Source organism: Phaenicophaeus curvirostris, chromosome 2, assembly GCF_032191515.1.
Source record: "Phaenicophaeus curvirostris isolate KB17595 chromosome 2, BPBGC_Pcur_1.0, whole genome shotgun sequence".
Lineage (NCBI taxonomy): Eukaryota > Metazoa > Chordata > Aves > Cuculiformes > Cuculidae > Phaenicophaeus > Phaenicophaeus curvirostris.
In genome coordinates this window covers 74642295-74665184 of record NC_091393.1, presented here as the reverse complement: position 1 = coordinate 74665184, position 22890 = coordinate 74642295, and the positions used below count along the sequence as shown (strand labels likewise).

At 39.8% G+C, this 22890-nt stretch overlaps 1 protein-coding gene across 2 annotated transcripts; it reads left to right on the top strand.

Annotated features, from left to right (window-relative positions):
- Positions 1–1692: 1692 nt before the first annotated feature.
- Positions 1693–22520, top strand: SLC30A6 (solute carrier family 30 member 6). 2 transcript variants are annotated; one of them, XM_069852504.1, is made up of 14 exons: positions 1693–1750; positions 5159–5245; positions 5842–5926; positions 6873–6915; positions 9395–9460; positions 11523–11603; positions 12850–12885; positions 13691–13785; positions 14510–14558; positions 16489–16608; positions 16899–17001; positions 17299–17346; positions 17939–18007; positions 19439–22518. In XM_069852504.1, the coding sequence occupies exons 1-14, from the start codon at positions 1748–1750 to the stop codon at positions 19934–19936; spliced, it is 1383 nt and encodes a 460-aa protein (XP_069708605.1). In that variant the 5' UTR covers positions 1693–1747; the 3' UTR covers positions 19937–22518. The 2 variants fall into 2 exon arrangements, with proteins under 2 accessions (XP_069708605.1, XP_069708606.1); XM_069852505.1 differs by lacking the exon at positions 5842–5926 and having other exon boundaries at positions 1734–1750; positions 19439–22520.
- Positions 22521–22890: the final 370 nt, after the last annotated feature.

Below are 22890 nucleotides of genomic sequence, written 5' to 3'. Positions count from 1 at the left end.
TCCAGTTGCTCCCAGTCAGAGTCACATAAGTCTTTTGGTGTGTTTCACAGAACAGATTAGATGCAAATAACATTTTAAACCACTTCAACTATGGCCACTGGACAACTGAGTAGACTATTAAAAGACCAAAGATGGGACAGCGTTATAGAACGTTGTTTCAAGTATCTTCCTAGGCACAATAATCTGTCTTGATAAAATATCGAGCTTCAGTTTTTATTCCTACCTCTTGTCACTTATTTCCCAAAGGAAATAATAAATAAGCTGTCTTGTGACTAAATTTTTCTGTCCCATGCAGTTGTTTTGTAATACAATTTTCCTTAACAGAGCTGTCCTAATTTTCAAGAAAACTTCAGTTCTGTATTTTTTCTTTCCAATAGAAACTACTGGGCAGTTTAGTGGCTTGCTGGTCTGATCACACAAGATCATCATTGTCACCTTGCAGCCCATACGGTCTACAGCCTCGGTAACAGCGGTCACAGGACTTTAATGTAGCCCTTTGGTTTTGGTTTCCACCAGTGTGCTCTCTGGTTCATACGTTTGGGATGGGGTCAGAGTGATTGAATCGCAATGCTTCCAATGTTTTATCACATTCAGAGTGACAGCAGCAGCTCTCAGAACTTTATCACACAAAGCACTAACCACATCCAGCACTTAAAGGGGGCCTCCAGGAAAGCTGTGTAGGAGCTTTTTATCAAGGAGTCCAGTAATTGGACAAGGTGGGGGGGGGAACAGTTTTAAGCTGAAAGAGGGAAGATTTAGATTAGATATGGGGAAGAATTTTTTTTTTTCCTGTGAGGGTGGTGAGGCACTGGAACAGGTTCCCCAACGAATTTGTGGATGCCTCATCCCAGGAGGTGTTCAAGGCTAGGTTGGATGGGGCTCTAAGCAACCTGATTCAGTGTAATATTTCCCTGCCCCTGGCTTGGGGGATAAAATTAGATGATTTTTAAGGTCTCTTCCAACCCAAATGATTCTAGGATTTTCAACGAGAGTTCCTGCAGTTCCCAGAACTGCTCTCCTTTCCAAGTTTTGCATATTCTTGCAAATAAAAATCCCCTTAGGACAGCCGTGCACTCACTGCCACTACTGGAGAACCCACAGCAGAGAGGCCTGGCTGCTATACCTATGCAGTCCATCTCAACAACTCTGGGTGACAAGAAGATATCATTATACTAGTTGTTAATCTTGTTTTTTAACACATCGCAGTTGACATTCCATCTCACCAATTACAAATCACCATTTCAGAGTCAGGGAGTGGGATAAACGGGTTATGTTGTGTCAGTGAAAGCAAGGGACTGCTGCTCCTGGGAGGTACGGCTCGGTTCCCAAAGAATCATAGGATGGTTTGGGTTGGAAGGGACCTTAAAGACCATCCAGTTCCAACCTCCCTGCCACGGGCAGGGACACCTCCCACTCGATCAGGTTGCTTAAAGCCCCATCCAACCTAGCCCTGAACACCTCCAGGGATGGGGCGTCTTCTCTGGGCAACCTGTGCCGGTGCCTCACCGCCCTCATCACGCAGAATGTCTTCCTCACGCCCAGCCTGAGCCACCCCCTTCCCAACCTCCCTCAGTTCCGCCCCCCCCACCCCCCGCCTCACTCCGGGGGCCGGAACCACGGGGCGCGCGCCGCCGCCCCGCTTCCGCCCCGCCCGGCGCGCGCCCGTTGCCGTGGCGACCGCAGCCTTTTTCCCCTCCCGCCTCTTCCGCCTTCGCATGGCGCCGTCTCTTCCGGCGCGGGGAGGATCATGGTGAGCGTCCCGGAGACCTGGGGGGGCGGGGGGCGGCGGCAGAGGGGTCGCGGGCGGCAGAGGGGACCCGGAGCGGGCGGGGGGATCGCCCATCCCGGTGGGGCGGGGCGAGGCAGCTCCCGGGGCCCGGTAGCGGCGCCCGCCGTGACGTGGCTGTGTCCCCCCTCGCCGCTGCCGGAGAGCCGCCGTGGGGCTGGGAAAGCGAACGGCCCTTGTCGGGGCTGGGCAAGGCGAGGAGCCGTCCCCGTCCGTCCCGGGCAGCCAGGCGGGAGCTGGGGCAGAGCCTGATTCCCGCTTTCATGCACATGGGTAAATGTTCCCAGAAATCCTGTGCGTGTTCTGTTGATACAAGAAGTCGTTACTGCTGCGCGAAGTGGAATATCTTTAAGCTAAGGTAGAACTAACTTGCGTCTAAGTAATTGTATTTTTTTGAAAGTTAGACAGAATGTCCCTCTGTAAGTGGCACCGAAAATGCTGTCACATAGACTCTCGGAGACTCCTTTTGGAGTCTTAGAAAGCAAGCATCAGGCCTGGGTGACAGGAGGGAGTGATCTCCATCCATCGGGTGCAGCAAGACAAGAGCTGGGACAGAATGAATTTCCCCTTTACACACGTGTATAAACTTTCCCAGAAATCTTACGCATATTCTGTTACTTTCCAAGGACTAGTTTTAATGTTATTATGAACTTCACAAGAGTCAAATCTCTCGTTAATCGGGAGCTGGCTCCAGCTCTCTGCCTGACCTTGCATTTGAGACAGGGAAAGGCTGCAAACAGGTGGTCACAGAAGACACGTCTGTTCAGCACAGACTGTACTGCACACGAGATGTTATCATTTCCAAAGAATGAACAGTGTCTGGAAAAATGGTGTCTGAAATGCTATCAGAGGGATGTTCTGTCTGACTTTCAAAAGTATACAATTACTTGGATGAAACTTAACACTAGCTTAGCTTAAATAAACATTATTCCACTTATTTTAATAGTACCAACTTCTTGTATCAGTGGGAAGAGGCAATTGTGTCTGGCCTTGCAGTGTGAATCCCAGGCTCAGGATCTGCATTCTGCGCTGAGTTAGGCAGTGCAACTCCATGGGATGAATGAGTTGCTTTGCCTCTGCTTCAGTATGTCAGTGAAAGCACGGGAATGCTGCTCCTGGGAGGCATGGCTCTTGTCCGAAAGAATTCCTTCTTTTGGGAATGACCACCTGTTCAGCTGGGCATCTGAGCCTTCCCTTTTCATGCTGAGCACAAGTGAATTGACATCATTGTCCTAACAGGAACCATCGCCTGTTGGCACTGCTGGAGCAGATGCTCACACTTGCAGAAATGCTTCTTGTATGGTGGCTCTGGTGCCACGTGGGGACCTGCAGTGGGATGCAGGATGGCAGCCCTCCTGCTCGGCACAACTCCATTGCCTTTCCAGAAGTTTAGGAGCTAGGGAAGCTTTACCGCTGAAGTGCAACCTCTGCTGAATTGGAGGTCATTTCTAAGGGTCAGCAATGGCCAGTGTGGGTTTGCATGGGATTCGCCTCTGTGGTACAGGATACTGGGCTTAAGTGTAAGGCGTCATTTCCGTGAGCGGGGAAGTGTGGCACAGTGCTGTCAGGCAATGGACGTTGTGCTGGCCGCACAGGAAAGCAGTGGCCACTGAGGTGGTAGAGTAACTTTTGTCAGCAGGTTGTCCATTGCCTTGTTAGGAAGGCTTTCCAAAGTGTTCTTTCATGTCGTATGTCTTTACTGAGAGAAAAAAGAATCATCATGGAATGATTTGCTAGTAAAGAAAATACTAAGTGCCAGCCTTTTGCCTCAGGTGAGCAAAACTTGAGATCTACAACACTGCTGTTTAAATTGATGACACCAAGGCATACACATATTTTTGCAGATACTATGAAATATGGCTGTATTGACAAACGTGTCTGTGAGTGCACAGACAGGTGACCAGCCTGTTAGTATGTCTTTCTGCCTTCTGCTGGCAGTTACCAATGTAGTACAATCATATCATATATGGTTGGACTCGATGGTCCGGTGGGTCTTTTCCAACCTGGTGGTTCAATGATTCTATGATAGAATGGTTTGGGTTAGAAGGGATCTTAAAGATCATCCAGTTCCAACCCCCTTGCCTTGGGCAGGGACACTTTCTACTACATGAGGCTGCTCAAAGCCCCATCCAGCCTGGCCTTGAGCACCTCCAGGGATGGGGCATCCATGACTTCTCTGGGCAGCCTGTGCCAGTGCCTCCCCACCCTCACAGTAAAAGCTTTTCTTCCTAATATCTAATCTAAGTCTCCCCTCTTTCAGCTTAATCCCTTTACCCTTCTTCCTGTCTCTGATAAAGGTAAGCCCCCCAACCCCAGCTTTCCTGCAGGCCCCCTTTAAGTACTGGGAGGCCGCTATAAGGTCTTCCCGGAGCCTTCTCTTCTCTAGGCTAAACAAGCCCAACTCTCTCAGCCTGTTCTCATAGCAGAGGTGCTCCAGCCCTCTCATCATCTTTGAGGCCCTCTGGACTTGTTCCGACAGATCCGTGCCCTTGTTTCATCCAGCCCCAAATCACTGCATACAGCAGACCCCCTGTTACAAGTCCAAGAATTTCTACTGCAGATCAGAAGGGCTTTTCATGTGGAAAGCTTATGTCTTTGCAAGGAGAGTAGAATGGAAGACAGCAAACTAGAGAAGCCTGGGCTCTCTGAGGAAGGGCAGCTAGTGGCATGGTTGATGAATTTTTCCAGTAGTCTGTTCCCTGTCACACTTGCAGGAGAGCCACGTAGCAGCCCCTCGCTCCCACCTCCTGCATGCACATGCATCCCCTCCTCCCCAGGAAAGGAGAGAGAGCACCGACAGTGACAGCATCTACTGTGCACATTTAGATTAAGCTGTGACTGAGATTGTTTGTGCGTCTCATCAAGTTACTGGCCTTGTGTCTGCCACATTGGAGATTATACCAGCATTGGTTTTAGTTTGCTGCTGGGTTCTAATTTATACGTATATATATAGAGATATGCACATGAACTATTTAATTTCTTGTTTATAACTGTATAAATAATAGATATTTAAAAACTGTTTAAATTCCTCGTTAATAAACCAGTTGGCTTTAGGTAGGCAGTGTGGTGCTTTGATGAAGAAAAATATTTGTGTTTTCAGAACATTGTAATAGTTCTGTTTAAATAAAAGTAGAAAAATGCTCTTGAAATGGTGTTTTGGTGTGTTTTACAGTAAACTTGAATTCTGGATTATATCTGAATGAAGCTTAATTCTAAGTCAGTCATTTTCTCCAGTTCACAAAAAATTCACTCTGATTCTTTGTTACAATTATGAAAATTGTTCATAAATGAAGGTTTTGGGTTTGTTTTTTTGCTAATTTAAACTACAGTTGAAGCGAAATTTTTTTACTTAAACTTTTAACTTTTTTTAAGGGGACAATACACCTGTTCCGCAAATCACAGAGATCGTTGGTTGGAAAGTTAACACATGAATTTAGGTTGGTTGCAGCAGATAGGAGGGTAAGTATGTCTTTTTAAAAATTAATAAAAGTAAAGAAGACATTAGGTGTGATAAGTTAAAATACATTATTAGCTCGAGTTTACTTTGAGAATATCTTTTTGAAATTTTTCAGTTGTGCTTAAACAAAAATCCAGCTGTGATGTGGGGTTCCTTCCTGTGCATTGTCCCTGTCGATTGATTTTCTCTAGAATTGTACTTAGATCTAATGCTTTCAGTAGAGCTGTAACCTGAATATGCGCAGTTGTTTCTGGGACCTAAGTCCCAGCACAAAGAAAGGAACCTTCTAATATAAAATTGTCTGTCTTCAAAAGTCAGATTGTGCATGTTGTAATTAAACGCAAATATTATACAGGGTGAAATTTTTAGTCCAAAAAAGATATTTTAAGCATGGTGCATAAGCACTGTTTATAAAGGAATTTTGAGACAACTTATAATGTTAAAAGTAGAATACGAGCTTGTTCTGAAATGAGTTGTAAATTTTTGGGTTCTGCTTGCGTGGTGAAGTACTGCAACATTGTTTTTTAAAACCAGATAGATACATTTTTGTCTTGTAAATTTTGGAAGATGTAAAATACGTATTTATTCTTATCAACAGTCTTGGAAGATCTTGCTGTTTGGTGCTATAAATTTAGTATGTATTGGCTTCCTGCTAATGTGGTGCAGCTCTACAAACAGCATAGGTAGGTTGCTCTCTTGTACTGAAACTACATCCAACTACTATGTGTATCTTAGCTTGAGAAGTTCCAGCATACTGAAAAAGCAAAGTTCAGCACACAGTGGAGTTAGGTGGCTGCACATTCGGGTTTGGGAAGTGCTTCCTTTTGATTTGCCACAGTCAATTTAGAGGCATTTTTGCACAGGTAAAAATGTGAATAGATGAAAGTCCTTCAAAGTTTGCAAGGTTTTCCAGACCTGCTCGTAATTTTCTTCCTGTAGTACTCTAAGAGTAGAAAAATGCTAAATTCTAAGCCAATCCTCAAACCAGTTCCTTAGGTAAATGGTACCAGTAACATGTAAGAGATGCTTACTTGCTGTTGAATGAAGGTGTTTGTGGTGTGGCAAAAGGCTTCTCTGATTCCAGGAATGCTCCTTTCCAATATTTTGTATATCTTCTACTTTTGTATAGGGAATCCAAGGTGCTTCTCATCATCTGTACTGAAAGTAGAGTGCCTTTCATTTTTGATTTGTGACACAGGTTTTCTTGCAGTTTCAGGATGGTTTGGAGAAGAACAAGTGAAAAATTCTGTTGAACCTACTTTTCACTGCAGTGATGCACATAAGAGATCTTCTGCTTTGGCAGATGGTGTACTAGAAGATCTGAGTTTTCTGTATCTAAATTCTTAATCACAACTTAGTTGCGAACTCAATACCTTTTGTATCTGGGCATTATTATGTGCTTTATTAGAATTAGGATTGCTGTAATCCACTTGTTTATGAAGTTAAATATATTGGTGTGTTTAGGACATTCGTATTATATACATATACAAAAGACAGAGAGACTTGCTCTATCAGCAAAGACTATTTATGTAGACAGAACATGAAAAAGCTGCAGAAGGATTTAATAGAATTCAAATGATTTCTACTTTGAAAAATTATATTAAGTTTTAGTATTTGCTTCTTTTACAGCTTTAACTGCTTACACATATTTGACAATCTTTGACCTTTTCAGGTGAGTTTTTCCCATTTAGTCTTACTGTTCATTTGTGCCTGTCTATGTATATTTTTGTACATATAAAATTATTTATGGATACGAACATGTGTTATTTGGAATATTCAGTATAGAAATACTGTTTTAAATATAGTTTAAATGAGTATAAAACTGTACATCACAATAAACAGATGATGAGGAACACCATAGGTGTATTGAGAATGACTAGTAACGTATCAGTTCAGTCATGAGTTTCTCTGTGCAGATGCATAACAACATAAAACAGAGTCTAACATCAAACTGTTAACTGGTGGTTCACTCGGAACATTCCCTTAATGCCACAGTCACTGGTTCTGAAGTATCCCTTAGTTTTAGCATCAGGAAACAAGAAGTAAGTAATTCTATTTCTATTGCAAAATATTCCAAGATCCTAGATGCCATGCAGTCTTCCAATAAGATCATTAGATATTTTTAGTACTTGCCCTGTTTTCTTAACAAAATGATATTAAATCTACTTTAACTATGAAAGTTCTGAACACTCTTGATAACATTGATAATACAGACTTCTTATCTGAGATGCAGATTGGTAGCAGTACTTGGGAAATAAATGCATAAAATGCACATGTGTTTTAGTTATTAACCTACATTATCTTCCCTTGCTTGCCCACTAGCTTATAGAATGTATGGATCAGCTATCTGCAGTCTGTTTTGTCAACTATGTACTACAGCTTATCTGACTAATGGTAAAACATTTCTAAATAGCAGCGACAAACATGCAGAAAGGAAAATGAATGGTTAATATAGGCACAAAAATACTTTACTTGATCTGTGACTGCATTAGAATTGTGACATAACTTTAATGAATCTCCTATTTCTGTTAGAATTTTCTGTCTGCTGAGTTTTGTCTTCTTGACTCAAAATACCTTTTTGACCTTGGAGAAAGTTTTGATGTTGTATTTCGTATTTGTATAGTTTTGGTTTGGTTTTTTGTTTTTTTTTTTTTTTTCAGTTTTAGGAGAAGCTGGGATACCCCTGGCACTCGAATGTTAGGGTAATTAGGGGATGGACTGGAAGCTTATTCTAACTCACAGTGGTCTCTTGAAAGAGTTTTTGATTTGCTTTAAGGGAGAATCCTGCTGCAGAAAACTATTTCTGGTTCTTTCATTTTTGTCATCTTCCTGGTGATTTATAATAACCTTACTGACTACATAAATTTACTATCTTGTGTATGAGCAGCATCATTTCCTCTGTTTTTGCTTTTACTCTACACAGCTGTGGATCAGGTTGTTATTCATCAGCTGTAGGATGAGTTCTTGATCCAGTCTGATTTAACATCGTCATTAATTAAGGAAAGGCTGCACAAAGGCACAGATGGCACTGAATCCATTAAAAAAAAATTGTCCAAAGGTGTCAATAGAGGAAAAATAGGCAAAGGAAGTAGACTCATACTATAAAAATTCAGGATAGCACCATGGGGATAAAAATAATTGGAATTTGAGATGGTCTCTATGACAGAAAAACTTGAAAAGAAAGTAGCAAGAGACCTGTGGCTGTCAGTGAATGGCTGGTTAGATTGGAGCTGGTGTAGATGAATGCAGCCCAAAATCGTTAATCTGTTTTGACTGTGTATGTAGACAGATTACATTGTGGAAAAGAAAGGCAATACTTGTTGTGGTCTGAGACTTATTCTAGAGTGGTATATCACTAAAAGAAGAGTTTAATGGAGGGTTTCCTTCACTTTTTCATTGGGATACAAAGGAAGTGACACAGATGTGACAGTCCTGTTGTTTTACTTAATCATGTTCCTTCTCGTTTAAATGGCCTTTCTCAGGTTACAGTATTTCTAAGCAGTTCCATAAAGCATATGTACAAAAAGTATTTACAGGGTATCTAGTTTGATATTTCCATAGGCTTTTGCTTTGTATTTTCATTACTATGTGTGACATCATTATATGTGGTTCTGGACAGTTTTAAAAGGATTTTCACAAACCACCTTTGCCTATTAGTCAGATTCTGGGGTACCTGTTGCTCCATGTCCCTTTCAGAAAAATTCATGGGGTTAAACACTGGCAGTGCAGTTTTGTGTCAGAGCCACAGTGTAAAATGCATCGCATTTGGGGTTATGGTAAACTTGATTTAGACTGAGTGATGAACTACGTCAAAGGTCATTGGTAGCTTTTGTAAGCACAGTGTGGCATGGGTGCAGCATTTGTCCATCTCTTGGTGTAAGGACTTAGACTGACTACCATTCTGCTTAGGTTCTTTGCTGCCCTTTTCATGAGAGTATCTGAGACATCACTGTGCAGTGTCAGTTTTATTCCCAGCCTTTTCTGGATTCACTGGAACCCTCATTGTGACAGTGATGGAGGGATTGAGTTCACAGTAAGGTGTGGTTATATTAATTTGTTCAGTTCTGATGGCTGAGGTGTGTATTTATAGATTATTCAGTTTGTAAAGGCTGCAGTTATTTATCATAGTCTAATTCTCCCCCTTTTTTCAGTTTGGTAACGTGTCTAATAAGCTACTGGGTAATGATGAAGAAACCCAGCTCAGTCTATTCATTTGGGTGAGTACTAATAACAGGATCTAGTGTTTGGTAATACATTTGATACGTTGCTGACTATCATTGCCTATATTCCCTAGCAGCCGTGACTAACAATCCATGTGTAAAAGAGCCTAAAAATAAAGAGACCCAAGACTGATGCTGTGAAGAACAGTTACAGAATAGGAAAGGGGAGGGACAGGAAGAATAACTAAGAAACTGAGGTACTTAATGCCTTCTTTGCCTCAGTCTTTAATAGTAAGGAAAGTTGTTCCCTGTGTGTAAAACCCAGGAGTTAGAGAAGCAGAACAAAGCTCCCATGATCCAAGAGGTGGCGGTTAGAGACTTGCTTGCCCAGCTAGACACCCACAAGTCTATGAGGCCAGATGGGATCCATCCAAGAGTATTGAGGGAGCTGGTGGATGTGCCTGCCAAACCCCTTTCCATCATCTTCCAGCAGTCCTGGCTGACTGGGGAAGTTCCACTGGGCTGGAGGCTGGCGGATGCTGTGCCCATCTACAAGAAGGGTCGCAGGGAGGATCCAGGGAACTACAGGCCTGTGAGTCTGACCTCAGTGCCAGGGAAAGTCATGGAACAGGTGATCTTGAGTGCTCTCATGAAGCACATGCAAGAGAACCGGGTGATCAGGCCCAGTCAACACGGGTTCTTGAAAGGCAGGTCTTGCCAAACTAAACTGATCGCCTTCTATGACAAGGTGACCTTCCTACTGGATGAGGGAAAGGCTGTTGATGTATCTTCCTGGACTTCAGTAGAGCCTTTGACACAGTTTCTCACAGCATTCTGCTTAGGAAACTGTCAGCCTCTGGCCTGGACAGGCGCACACTCTCCTGGGTGGACAACTGGTTGGATGGCCGGGCCCAGAGAGTGGTGGTAAATAGTGTGAAATCCAGCTGGAGGCCAGTGACAAGTGGGGCTCCCCAGGGCTCAGTGCTGGGTCCAGCCCTGTTCAATGTCTTTATCAATGACCTGGATGAAGGCATTGAGTGCACCCTTAGCAAGTTTGCGGATGACACTAAGCTGGGTGGGAGTGTGGATCTGCGGGAGGGTAGGGAGGCTCTGCAAAGGGATCTGAACAGGCTGGACCGCTGGGCTGAAACCAATGGGATGAGGTTTAACAAGGCCAAGTGCCAGGTCCTGCACTTGGGGCACAACAACCGTGTGCAGTGCTACAGACTAGGAGAAGTCTGGCTGGAGAGCTGCCCGGAGGGTAGGACCTGGGGGTGTTGGTTGACAGCGACTGAACATGAGCCGGCAGTGTGCCCAGGTGGCCAAGAAAGCCAATGGCATCTTGGCTTGTATCAGAAACGGTGTGACCAGCAGGTCCAGGGAGGTTATTCTCCCTCTGTACTCGGCACTGGTGAGACCACTCCTTGAATCCTGTGTTCAGTTTACAAGAAGGATGTTGAGACTCTGGAGTGTGTCCAGAGAAGAGCAATGAAGCTGGTGAAGGGGTCTTACGAGTAGCAGCTGAGAGAGCTGGGGTTGTTTAGCCTGGAGAAGAGGAGGCTGAGGGGAGACCTCATTGCTCTCTACAACTACCTGAAAGGAAGTTGTGGAGAGGAGGGAGCTGGCCTCTTTTCCCAAGTGACAGGGGACAGGACACGAGGAAATGGCCTCAAGCTCTGCCAGGGGAGGTTCAGGCTGGACATCAGAAAAAAAAAATTCATGGAATGGGTCATTGGGCACTGGAACAGGCTGCCCAGGGAGGTGGTTGAGTCACCATCCCTGGAGGTATATAAAAGACGGGTGGACGAGGTGCTGAGGGGCATGGTTTAGTGATTGATGGGAATGGTTCGACTCATTGATCCTGTGGATCTTTTCCAACCTAGTGATTCTGTGATTCTGTGAAATGCTCACCTTTAAGCAGTTCATGATAAATAGAGCATTGACTTAAATGAAATTGAAAGTTATGCCTGTTCCATAAAACTTACGGTTTCTTCCTGTCTATCTGCTCTTGAAAGAATTTGAAGTCATAGGTCTGTCCTGCTGGTTCCTGCACAGACCAGAAAGCATTTGATGCATTGTTCAATGTTCAGTATTTCTAAACTTAACTCTCAAATTTCAGGTTTGAAAGGTTTGAAGTTCTAGCTGTATTTGCATCTACAGTTCTGGCACAGCTTGGTGCTCTTTTTATACTGAAAGAAAGGTAGGGATATGTACCATTTGCTTTAATTTTTTGTTATATATGAAAATACTCCAGATTGAGGGAAAGTGTATATGTCCTACAAATGCTGTCTGTGGAGAGATACTGTAGATAAAAATTTGGATTTTTTTTACCTACTGCTAAACCTTACCGCTCACTTATGTTGACTACAGTGCACGTAGGCTTTAGATGAAATAATAGGAACGGATAAGTTTAATTAAACAGCTTTCAAAGAAAAGACTCTGTGTTCTTAAGTATCATATTTTCCAAAAAGTTAGGTATTTTTAATTTAATGCATTTCCCTACGCATCTTGACTTTTTAAGTCCATTAATAAATAAAACTTTTTTTTTTTACTTCAGTTTCTTAATGAAGTAAAGCAACTTGCTAATTTATTAAGGATCTCCTTGTTTAAAAAGTAATTTTCGTGGTCCTTCAAAATTTGCTCAAGTATTAATTTGACATGGTATCTATGCTTGGAAGCATTTGTTTTTCTGAAGGTTAGCCTGAAAAATTTTTTTTAGTCTTTAAAAATGCAGAAGCTTTTGTTAACATCTGGGTTTTAAAACTGGGGCAGTATACCTTTAATTTTTCTATTGAAGGGCTTTGTTTTCTTTATAAACAGCTATGTTAAAACTTAGCCATTTTATACTATAGGTTGATCTGTTGTACTGACTATACACTGGAATGAATTCTGACAATGACATGCTGTCAAAGCTTCCACGTTTTTGAATATCGGTTTTAGGGAATTCCCAAAATGTGTAAGTTTTTCTGTTACAGCTGAAACTCATTTCTTATTTTACTGGTGGGTTAAAAAAAAGATTTGTATCTCCACCACAGTATCTAATATCTAATATCTACTTTATTTGGCCTTGTTTATTGAGAGGTTCTAAGACAGGGATTTCAGGCTTAGTTTGTTGTGGTTAGCAATACCAGTGGGGGCAGTAGTGGTATTTTTTGGCACATTTATCTACAAGCATCTTTTTATTGTGTAGACAGCATTCATGGTAGCTAGCACCTATGTGGCACCTGGAAAATCTAAATTATACCCTGCTGCTTTTCAGTTTAAAATGTTTTCATCACTTATAAAAACTGCTGTGCTTATTTAAGCAATTAATCATCTTTTGCAGTGCTGCACCTGTCAGTGTTTGCTTATGAATGGCAGGTAGTTCTTCAGAACTGAAGAAGCATGCTTCACGTGTCAAGGTTTTATTGTATGAATATAACTCAAATTTTCAATTATTTTTGTAGTGCAGAGCGGTTTCTGGAACAACCTGAGATACACACGTAAGAAATTATTTTGACATGTAAAATGATAGTATTTTCAGTCTCCCTTTGTGTTTCTTCTTCTTAATTTAGCATGTCTTAGTTATGCAAGCACATTCAACACCAAACTGGTTTTGGTACCTTGACATCTGTTTCAAACTATGTGCAGATTGTATTGCAAATAGTTTTTTCAAGGCACAACTGAAATGTAATGGACATGCTCTCTTAAATGATTTAAGTATATATTGCTGCTTTTGCTAGTTTAGTTACTCTCAGTTCTTATGGAAGCCTTTTAGGAGGCCTGATATGTGGGGGGAGGGATGCTCTCACCATTAGGGAACTGGAGGTGTTGCAAAGATGGTGAGGACTGGAAAAATATGGGGAAAGGCAAAGAAGCTGTTACGGGGCAAAAGACTGGGATGTATTTATGGTGAAGTTTAGATTCCAGGAAAGGGTAGGGGCACAGGGCATAACTCTATAAGAGAGTAAGGTTTCTAGCTCTGCTGCTGAGGGGACAACACATTTATATTTCAAAGGACAAACATATATGTGTGCATGTGTGCAAATAGTTAAAAACTGTTACTCAACATTATGTACAGCCAAATGTGATAATGCTGACGTACAAAGTTCAGTGATCTCATGTAATTCTTAAAATTATAATACACTGTCACTTATTAAGCATTAACCTAGTTTATCCTACCTGTTTTCAGTGTCAGTGAAGGATACTAAGCAAAGTATTTTGATCTTGTTGCCAGTAACTGCGGGTAGATTTCACGTTTTGTGATGATGTGAAATTAAGATACTTTTCCTTTTTTTCTCTCCTCAGCGGGCGACTGCTGGTTGGTACATTCGTGGCTCTCTTTTTCAACTTATTTACAATGCTTTCCATTAGGAATAAGCCTTTTGCTTATGTCTCTGAAGGTATGTGATAAATTAAACTGTAACAAGAATTGGGAAAAGATTTTAATGTTGCTATTTTTACGGAGGTATAACTTGTCTGGTAACTTTCTGAAGTAGCGGATATATTCTACTATTACTTCCATTAATATAACTTCATGCAGTTTAGAATTGCCTTCCGAATTTCAACTCCAGTTTGCTAATAAGGCTCTCTGAGTAGTGTGTAGTCATTAATATGATAAACTGAGTATCATCTTAATGCTGAAGAACAGTTTATTTTCAGCCTTTTGGATTCAGCCGGTGAAGGTCATCCGACAGATATCAGAACTTTGAAGACATTTTATGGATATATTAATGGATTAAAAATAAATGTAATTGCTCTACTTAACAATTCTTTTACCTGGGACTTTTTCACTGTGAAGAAGACTCACAATCATTTCCACTAAGTGTAAATTGTTTATAGTTACGTATAATACATCATATTACATAAAAGATAATTTTGATGGTTATAATCTGCAGTTATGTTTGCATTTGATCAGTTCTGATTATTATGAAAGATAAGCATTTTACTTACTGCCTGGGAAAGTCCAACTCTTTTTTTTTTTTTTCCAAATGACAGTCAGTCTGTTAAGAGAGATTTATTCAGTCACGTTTTATTGGGCTCTTCCTGTAAAGTAAACCTTTTTAAGTGTATTTTAAAATGGGTACCTTTACTCGTAGTAATTTTACTACCTTATTTCTTTTGCAGCTGCCAGCACAAGTTGGCTTCAGGAGCACGTTGCAGATCTTAGTAGAAGGTAAAGCTTTATAATGCTTTTCAAAATTGCTAGCTTCTAGAAGGCAGTGTTGGTTTGTTGGGTATGGAGGCCTAAACTGTTGTGTCTTAGAGCTTTTAAAATAGCTTTACCTATTGTAGGTCTAGTATATGAACTCTAGAGCAAACGTTGTCTCTCATATCTCCTAGGTATCTAATCAATCTAATAGAAATACATCTTCCTGCATAACGTTACCTTTGAATGTGTTCAGTTCATTGTATGTAATTCTCCTGGGTTGAGGTGAGGTAAATTAGCTTTGTCTTGTACAGAGTCAAACTGCATTTCTCAACAATCATTACCTGAGCAATGTGTTTTGTAGTAATTTGTGGTTTCTTATTCTGTGGGGTGGGCAAATGACGAGGATGGTTGCAGCTCAAATGTGATACGTGAAACAGGTTACTTGCTGAAACATAGCTATGGAAACTCCTTACCTGTCCAGCAGGAAACTAGGAAGTCTGTGTCTTCCAGGGGCTGATGCAGTGTTGCTCATTCATCTTGTATGTTAACTCTCTTGCTTGTATTGGATATCTGAATGCAAGATAACAGGTGTTTGCAAACAATTTTGTCAGATGTCAGAAATATTTATTTTGAGCCACACGTGGTCTTCAAAGTATCAAAATAAGGTTAAACCATATTGTATAACATGTTAAGTTTCCTGCAAAGTCCATCTGTTTCTGCGAGTTGTGGGTTTTTTATGTCATTGAGGAAAGCAAAGAACTTGGCCTTGTTAAACAAGAATTGACTTTATACGGGTATATAGTATTATATCATCAGAACCAAATTCTGAAAAACAGCTTTGGAAGGCTAACAGTGGGGTTCCCCAAGTAATTGGAGTTTCGGTGTGAAGAAAAACCCATGTGGATAGCAATCACAGACACTAGCAGAGTTTTTCCTTAACAATGTGGTAACGCAGTGTTACAGGGAAGGATACAGATGGATAACTTGAAGGGCTTCCAGATCCAGAGTGTAGAATTACTGCTGGGGCTTGAGATAACCTGTAGACAATTATGACAACAATTTAAAAATAAATTATTAGATTTGGTTAATATGTATAGAGCTATTTCCTTTGTGCTCTGTGAAGCAGTGCTGATTACAAAATATCTGCACCTGTATATAATTATGTTGATTAAAATTCTTACAGGAGCAGACCTGCATATGATGTCTAAATGTAGGCTGGCTCTAAACAGAGCAACAAAGCATTTCATGCTTTCTTTTCTCTTATATTTTCCAGCATGTGACATGCACTTACATTTACTGGGAAGCACAGAAATCCTCCTCTCTCTTCACGTTCCTATTGATAAGAAATAAATCTAAATAAATAACTTTTCCCAGTGTTCACTCATGTTTTTTTTTATCTCCTCTTATTCGGCTAGCTGGTCTCCCTCCTTTCAGACTCTATGAATTAGTCAGCTTTGGCTTTAGAACACTTTTGCACACTGAGGTGGCAGATGGATTGAAGACTAGTGATACGCAACCCTCCCCGAAGACATAATAGCAATATCTGAACCTGTAAAGTATTTGTGTTGTGTACCGCTGACACAACTACCTGTGTTACCAAGAAACAGAAAGTAACACAAGATAGGTATTCTAACATGTGGAAAAACTGTATAAGATTAGTGTAGTATCATGTATTGTAGATGGAAAGACTTAAAGCAAATTTAAGATGCAAGAGGTAAACATTAGTTTTAGATATGAGAGAGAATGTGACATGGATCTTGATGAATTTTTGCTGACATTAGACTATTAGAGAACTTTAAGCAGAATTAGAAAGACCTTTTCCGTCCTCAGAGATGTCATTTGCTGTGACTGCAAGGTGTATTTGAAGTCAAATGCTGAAATAGAGGCTGTAACTCTTGCATTTTGAAGTAATGATGAACAGCTAGCTGACAGTGCTTTTTCTCTTTTGTTACAGCATTTGTGGAATCATCCCAGGATTGAGTAGCATCTTTCTGCCACGAATGAACCCTTTTGTCTTGATTGATATTGCTGGAGCTCTAGCTCTTTGCATTACATACATGCTCATTGAAATCAAGTAGGTACAGTTGATTAAAAAAGTAACTTTTTGTATCCAGTCTGTGGGAAGTTGCATATTTCCATAAGGGGAATGATCTTGGCAAAAGCCGTATTTTGTATGAATGGGATTGCAACCCCATGACTATATTCATCTTTCTTACAAAGATGTGTAGTTCAGATGAGATTAGTATGTGTAATATTCTGTAAATGTATATAATTTAAAAGATTGAAAAAGAATCAAAAGAACATCCTAATGCCTTTCAAAAATGTAAATACCAGATTTTCTTTAAAATTGCTCTTTCTCTCTAGCAATTATTTTGCTGTAGACACGGTCTCTGCTATAGCGATTGCTTTGATGACGTTTGGTACCATGTATCCCATGAGTGTCTACAGTGGGAAAGTTTTGCTCCAGGTAATGCAATTTCACAAAACTAGCTTTTTTTGTTGTTTCTGTTTTGTTAAATGTACTTTTTTTTTAATAAAACCATAAAATATATTTTAAGCATTTGAAAAGAAAATGTTCCAAGGGGAATTTGTAATGTGCTAGAAGAATTTTAAGGGCACTAGAAATATGCATCATGAAGGTATAAGAATTTATTGTGTAACACTGTTGGTTTCTTGACTATTTAGACAAGTCTTTAAGGTTCTCTTACTTGAACAGTTACGTTTTAATAAAACTTTTTTCTTCCTTTTTTTTCCTTTTTTAAAGACAACCCCACCTCACGTGATTGGCCAGTTAGATAAACTTCTTAGAGAGGTAAGTCAGTGTATAATACAGGGCACAGTGTGCACAGCTAACATTAAATCAGCATTCAGGAATAGGAGCATTTTTTGTGAATTGTCCCAGAAGATAGCTAAATAATTATTATTTTAGTATTATTTTTTAGCTGCATGTAGAAAAATATGGATCTTGCTATCAGTAGTGTCATTTGGGTATATGGAACAAATCTGTTAAAGTAGTGCAGGCTGTTGTTTTTGTTAACTAAATTTGAGCTGCTGTTGAAGAGGCTGATGACTGTGAGTGGAGAGAGGAAAAGGAATACAGGCAGCTGTTGACTTACAGCATATCAAGTTGAGAAAATATTGCAGTTTGGCAGCAAGAGTTACTTGAAATGTGTTACTGAAATCCAATTTTTTGATGGATTTGGATGTTTGAGGGTAGCAAAAGTACAGTAGATAAACATTAGTAACATCATTAACAGACATTATCCATTCTGTAGTATGGAAACTTATTTTTCACTACTGGAAATGCTGTATTATTCAAATATGTGTAAAAGTACCTTTGTAAAAGGTTTTGAAACATTATTTCTAATTTATTTTCATATTTCTGGATGTTTTTGTAAAATTAGGTTTCAACTTTGGATGGTGTCTTAGAAGTTCGAAATGAGCATTTCTGGACATTAGGTTTTGGCACTTTGGTAAGTTATGTCTTTATTGTCTTCTTAGCCTTTAAAAAAGAGTTGTCAGTTACTGCCTTAAATTTTTTCTTTCTTTTGAAATCTTAAATATAAAAAATTGATGGAGTCAGTACTTGGTCCTTAAGATTTATTGCAAAACTTCTCTTCCCTTGCCCTTATACATTTTTAAAGCTTTGTTATTTGTTAATATTCCTGAGCTCTGGATTAAAGGATGCATTTTTTAACTGTGGAATTCCTTTTGTATTTTGGCAGTGAAGAAAGCCCTGAACAATAGTAAAGGCATTTTTCAAATGATATGTTATTGTAATTGTCTCAGAGAAGGGAAAAAAAACTGTAAACCTTCACTTACCAACAGAATCATGTTTTCAGCATTTCTAGGGTGAAAAAAGACAGCTATGGTTGTGTACTGTTACTGTTATTTTGTTAGCTGAAAGAAATGGAGTATTTTTTTCTGATAAAGAATGATCACACAGATCTCAGTTGTTTCTAAGTTGATGCAGGTATGTTGTGACAGAGAGGAAAGTAAGTTTCTTGGTATTTTTCTTTACTTCTGATTTTTTCCAGTATGCTGCCCTTCTTTGAAAAAAACAAAAGGGAAGCAACTCTAAATTTCTGATGGGAAAATAGCTTTCAGTTTACTATTCTGTCACCCAAAATAATGTATCATGGCATTGATGATCACAGATACTTACAAAAGCTTTTATCCATATTTACCTGTTGGCTTCTTCCAGATTTTAGTAGAAAATTCCTGAGGCCCACCTATTTTCAGCTGCACCATCTCGTTAGCAGTGGCTTATGTAGCACAAGCTGTGAACCTTGTTCTTTATTAAATATGAACTGAAAAAAAGCATGTGAGGAATCCTGTTTTGTGTCCTGTTCCCTTCTGCAGCAGTAGTTCAGGGTAAATGAGAGTGTGTTAGTGAGAGGAAGGCAGGGGCAGCCTGTGGTTATATGCACGTCCAGGAGAAACTGGTCTGAGTTCCACAAGGGACATTGCCTCTCTTGTTGTTAATGGGCCCAAACTGAGCATGTCTGCCCTGTGTGTTGTCCTCTTGTCTGCTCCAGCAGCACAGTGATGACACTTTTCCCTAAATTTGGAATATGGAGCTTATCTGCACTTTGGTCTTCTTTTTTTCCTAGCTGTTGCCTTTGCATTCCTGTCATCACATGTTGTATTTTGTAGTTTGGTTTTAAGATTCACTTTTCCTGAATAATGATCTTGATGTTCATAAGAGAGCAACGCCTTAGGAAAGATCAAAATGTATTCTAATTATGGAGTTATTTAATAAGTTTCTCAATTTAGTCAGTAAATCTCCACTCTAAAAGGTCTTTTCATAATCTCTGTGGGATAACTTACCTCTGCTTGAAAGCATATGGAGAACCTCGATTGAAGTAACAGTTAACAGGCAACTTATTTTTATCACTTTCTAGGCTGGATCAGTTCACGTTCGAATTCGGAGAGATGCAAATGAACAAATGGTACTTGCCCATGTCACTAACAGATTATACACATTGGTCTCTACTTTGACTGTTCAGATTTTCAAAGATGACTGGATCAGACCTACCTTATCATCCGTGCCTATTGCAAACAACATTCTAAACATTTCGGATCATCATGTTATTCCAATGCCATCTTTGAAAGCTGCGGATAATTTGAACCCTGTTACATCCACTCCAGCTAAGCCCAGCAGCCCACCGCCAGAATTTTCTTTTGATACACCAGGCAAAAATGTGAGTCCAGTCATCCTATTAAACACTCAGACAAGGCCCTATGGACTGGGCTTTAATCATGGATCCGCACCCTACAGCAGTGTACTCAATCAAGGATTTGGAATACCAGGAATGGGAGCAACTCAAGGATTCAGAACTGGTTTTACAAATGTCCCAAGCAGATATGGAACAAATGCTCGTGGGCAACCCCGACCATAATAAAGAGCATTATTTATTGTACTTAAGGGTATTGACTTAATTCTTTTATTACCCAATTTTTATAAACATTTGGAATGTCAGATCATTCTGAATGGCTGGGAACAAGTGCATTGTTCATATTCATGAAACGGTTAAATTGCAGTTTTTTTCTTTGCATCAGCAGTAGCCTGTGTAAATGCCACAAGTATTTTCCAGACGTATGATACTTTACAGGTAGTTTTTATAGAGTGACTATTTCTATTCAGCCTTTTATTAACTACTTTTTTTTTTTTCCCAAGAATGTATTGAGATAGAGCACAACTCCATGAGAGTCAAATTGTGACCAGCTAGCATTTTCTTTCTTATGAGAATTGCTTACTGAATGCTGAGTAACTGAGAGAGTAGGAATTTGCAGAAATACAAGTCCCAGATTTTAGAGGTATTTTGATTGCTGTATTAAGCCATCTTTTAGCAAAGTCACAATTAGTTTTTGGTTGCAAAAATCCATCAGTATCCATATTGTGGCAATTGTGAAGACAATCTGGCATTTCAGAGTCTAATTAATTTTGTAAGACCATGTTTTTACATTTTTATTGATGTTTTTATAAAAATTCAGATGGTTCAGCAACCATTTTCTAGTTGTCAGTATTCCATATTCCTCTCCGATATTTCTTTTAACTGCAAAATTAATTAGCAATATCTTGGGAAATAAAATATTTCAAACTTAAGATTTTACAAGCACCTCTTTTTTATTATTAACCCTATGTAAGATACAGAGCAGATGGCTGTATTGTTTCTAAAGCCAGTATTTCATTTTTGACTATGGGAAATATTCTCTGATTCAATTGTGACTTTGTATTTTCCCTCTTTGTATTTTTTGTGTAGTTTCAGGGGAAAAAATATCTGTATATTCCTGGTTTATATCCAGAGTACAGGTCAGTGGTCACTGGCAGTTCTTAAAGTCATTGCTAGAGTGCTTAACCTTTGGGGCACGCTTGGAACAACACTGCCTAACTTGTCACTGCTTTTGCATTGTCGTTCTGCTGTACATCTAGAAAGCCGTATTTCTTTAGGGCCTTTCTCAGAGACCTCTTCCCTCTGACTGCTGTCTTTTTCTGCTCTGCTCTGCTAACAAGGAAAGGCCTTTTAGAAACACTGAATTGTTTTCTGTTCCGTGCAGTATGTGTCTTTTAAACCCCTAGCCAATACCTCCTCTGTGCTTTCTTCTGCATCTCTTGGCTGTTGAGGAATGGGTTGCCCATTCCTACTGTTTCACTTGCAACTCAGGGTGCTATATATTGGCTTACACCTTGTTAATCTGTGTACTAAGTAAGCCTTTCCATTTGTCCAAGGTGGTTATATGGAGCTGTAGTATCTCAGGGACTCCAAAGATATTAATGTTACCTGAAGATAATGGGTTCAATAGAGGAGTCTTTCTGTAGTAGAACTGAGTTGAGAAAAACCAGCCTTCATTTGAATTTTCAAGATCTGTGGCCTCTCCACACTGGCTGAGGATTTCTTTTTCTGCATAAGGACATTGCTTTCCTCTTTTTTTCCCCCCTCTGCTACATAGCTGTGTTTCTTCAATGCATGGAAGAGGGCGTCACTTTTGAAAGCAAAGCAAGGGGATGTTCTGCATGATGTTTAAGGCTGAGGGTAGTGTCCAGACTGCCACTGGTGTACAGTCCATGTAAGCTACAAGTAGGGAATCTAGTTCTGTACTTCATTTGCAGCGAGAGTGATGGTTCAATTGCTGTGTTAGAAAACTGAATGACCTGGAACACTTGTACTTAAAGAATACAATGAACTTGTAACAATTGGAAATGTTTCTCTGAGGCCAGTATAAGCTCAATAATCACCTTTGTTTCGTTACTCTGTCTTTATGTGTGGTTTATGACATGTGCCATTGCTGCATGGAAATTCATGGAAGTACAGAACCCTTGAACAGATTCTCTGTATCTCTCGGGTGCTGAACTAGACTGCCATACCTGCAGCATCTGCAACACCTTGGAGCCAGCAGAATGTTTACAATATTCTACTCTAGCGTGGCCTATTTGAGAATTGTTCCTTACTGCAGTTTCATAAACAAACACTTGCCCTTCTTCTGACATTTTAAATACATTGTTTTATACTGTTTGCATGCCTACTTGGTTTTAGTAGAAAAATTAAAGCTCCATTTTATTAAAAAATGAAGCTGATCATTGATTTAAAATGAGAAGGCGGAGTGAGAATACCAGAATTCTGAGTGCAATATAAACACGTTAACAGAATTTTTTTTTGAGTGATTGTTTACATATGTGCAGATGATAAAGATTCTTTTAGAGATTAGAACAGCTTTTTAGCTGCTTTATTGTTATGAATATATTAAGAATATTTGTTAAATCAGAACAGAGTAAAATGTCTCCTTTTATACAAGGCAAATAAAACCAGTGTCATCCTTATATGACAAGGAAAAAGTGGTAATTTGTGTGCAAGATTTTATAGTTTTATATATATTGATTGTTTAAGTGATGCTCTCGGGTGATACTTCAATATCAATGAGAAGATGTGTGAAACTTCAGAAATTTGCTGGGTCTGCTACAAATGTAGACTGGATCTTTGTAATTCTACGGAAGTAATTTTTACTGCATTTTGTATTCTGCTGTTAGGTGGTCACAGGCTAAACGTTTATTTGAAATGTGGTGAATAAGAATTGCTGATTTATATACTTTTCATTTCTGGTGAAAGGAATGCTGCCCCAGCTAAAGGAAAAAGAGCACTTGTACTCACTCTCATTTCTTTCTGCCAGAGATTTGGCACTGTTACTCCCTTAATTCATTCCAGCTGTGATTGCATAGAATAACTTCACCTGTAGGGAAATGCAGCAAGCTTTAGAGAACTGGAGGAACACATACCATTACTTCAGCTTAAGATTCTTGTGAAAAATTGTGTTGTCCTGATATAAAAGGAGTTAGAGCACCTCCCACAATACAAAT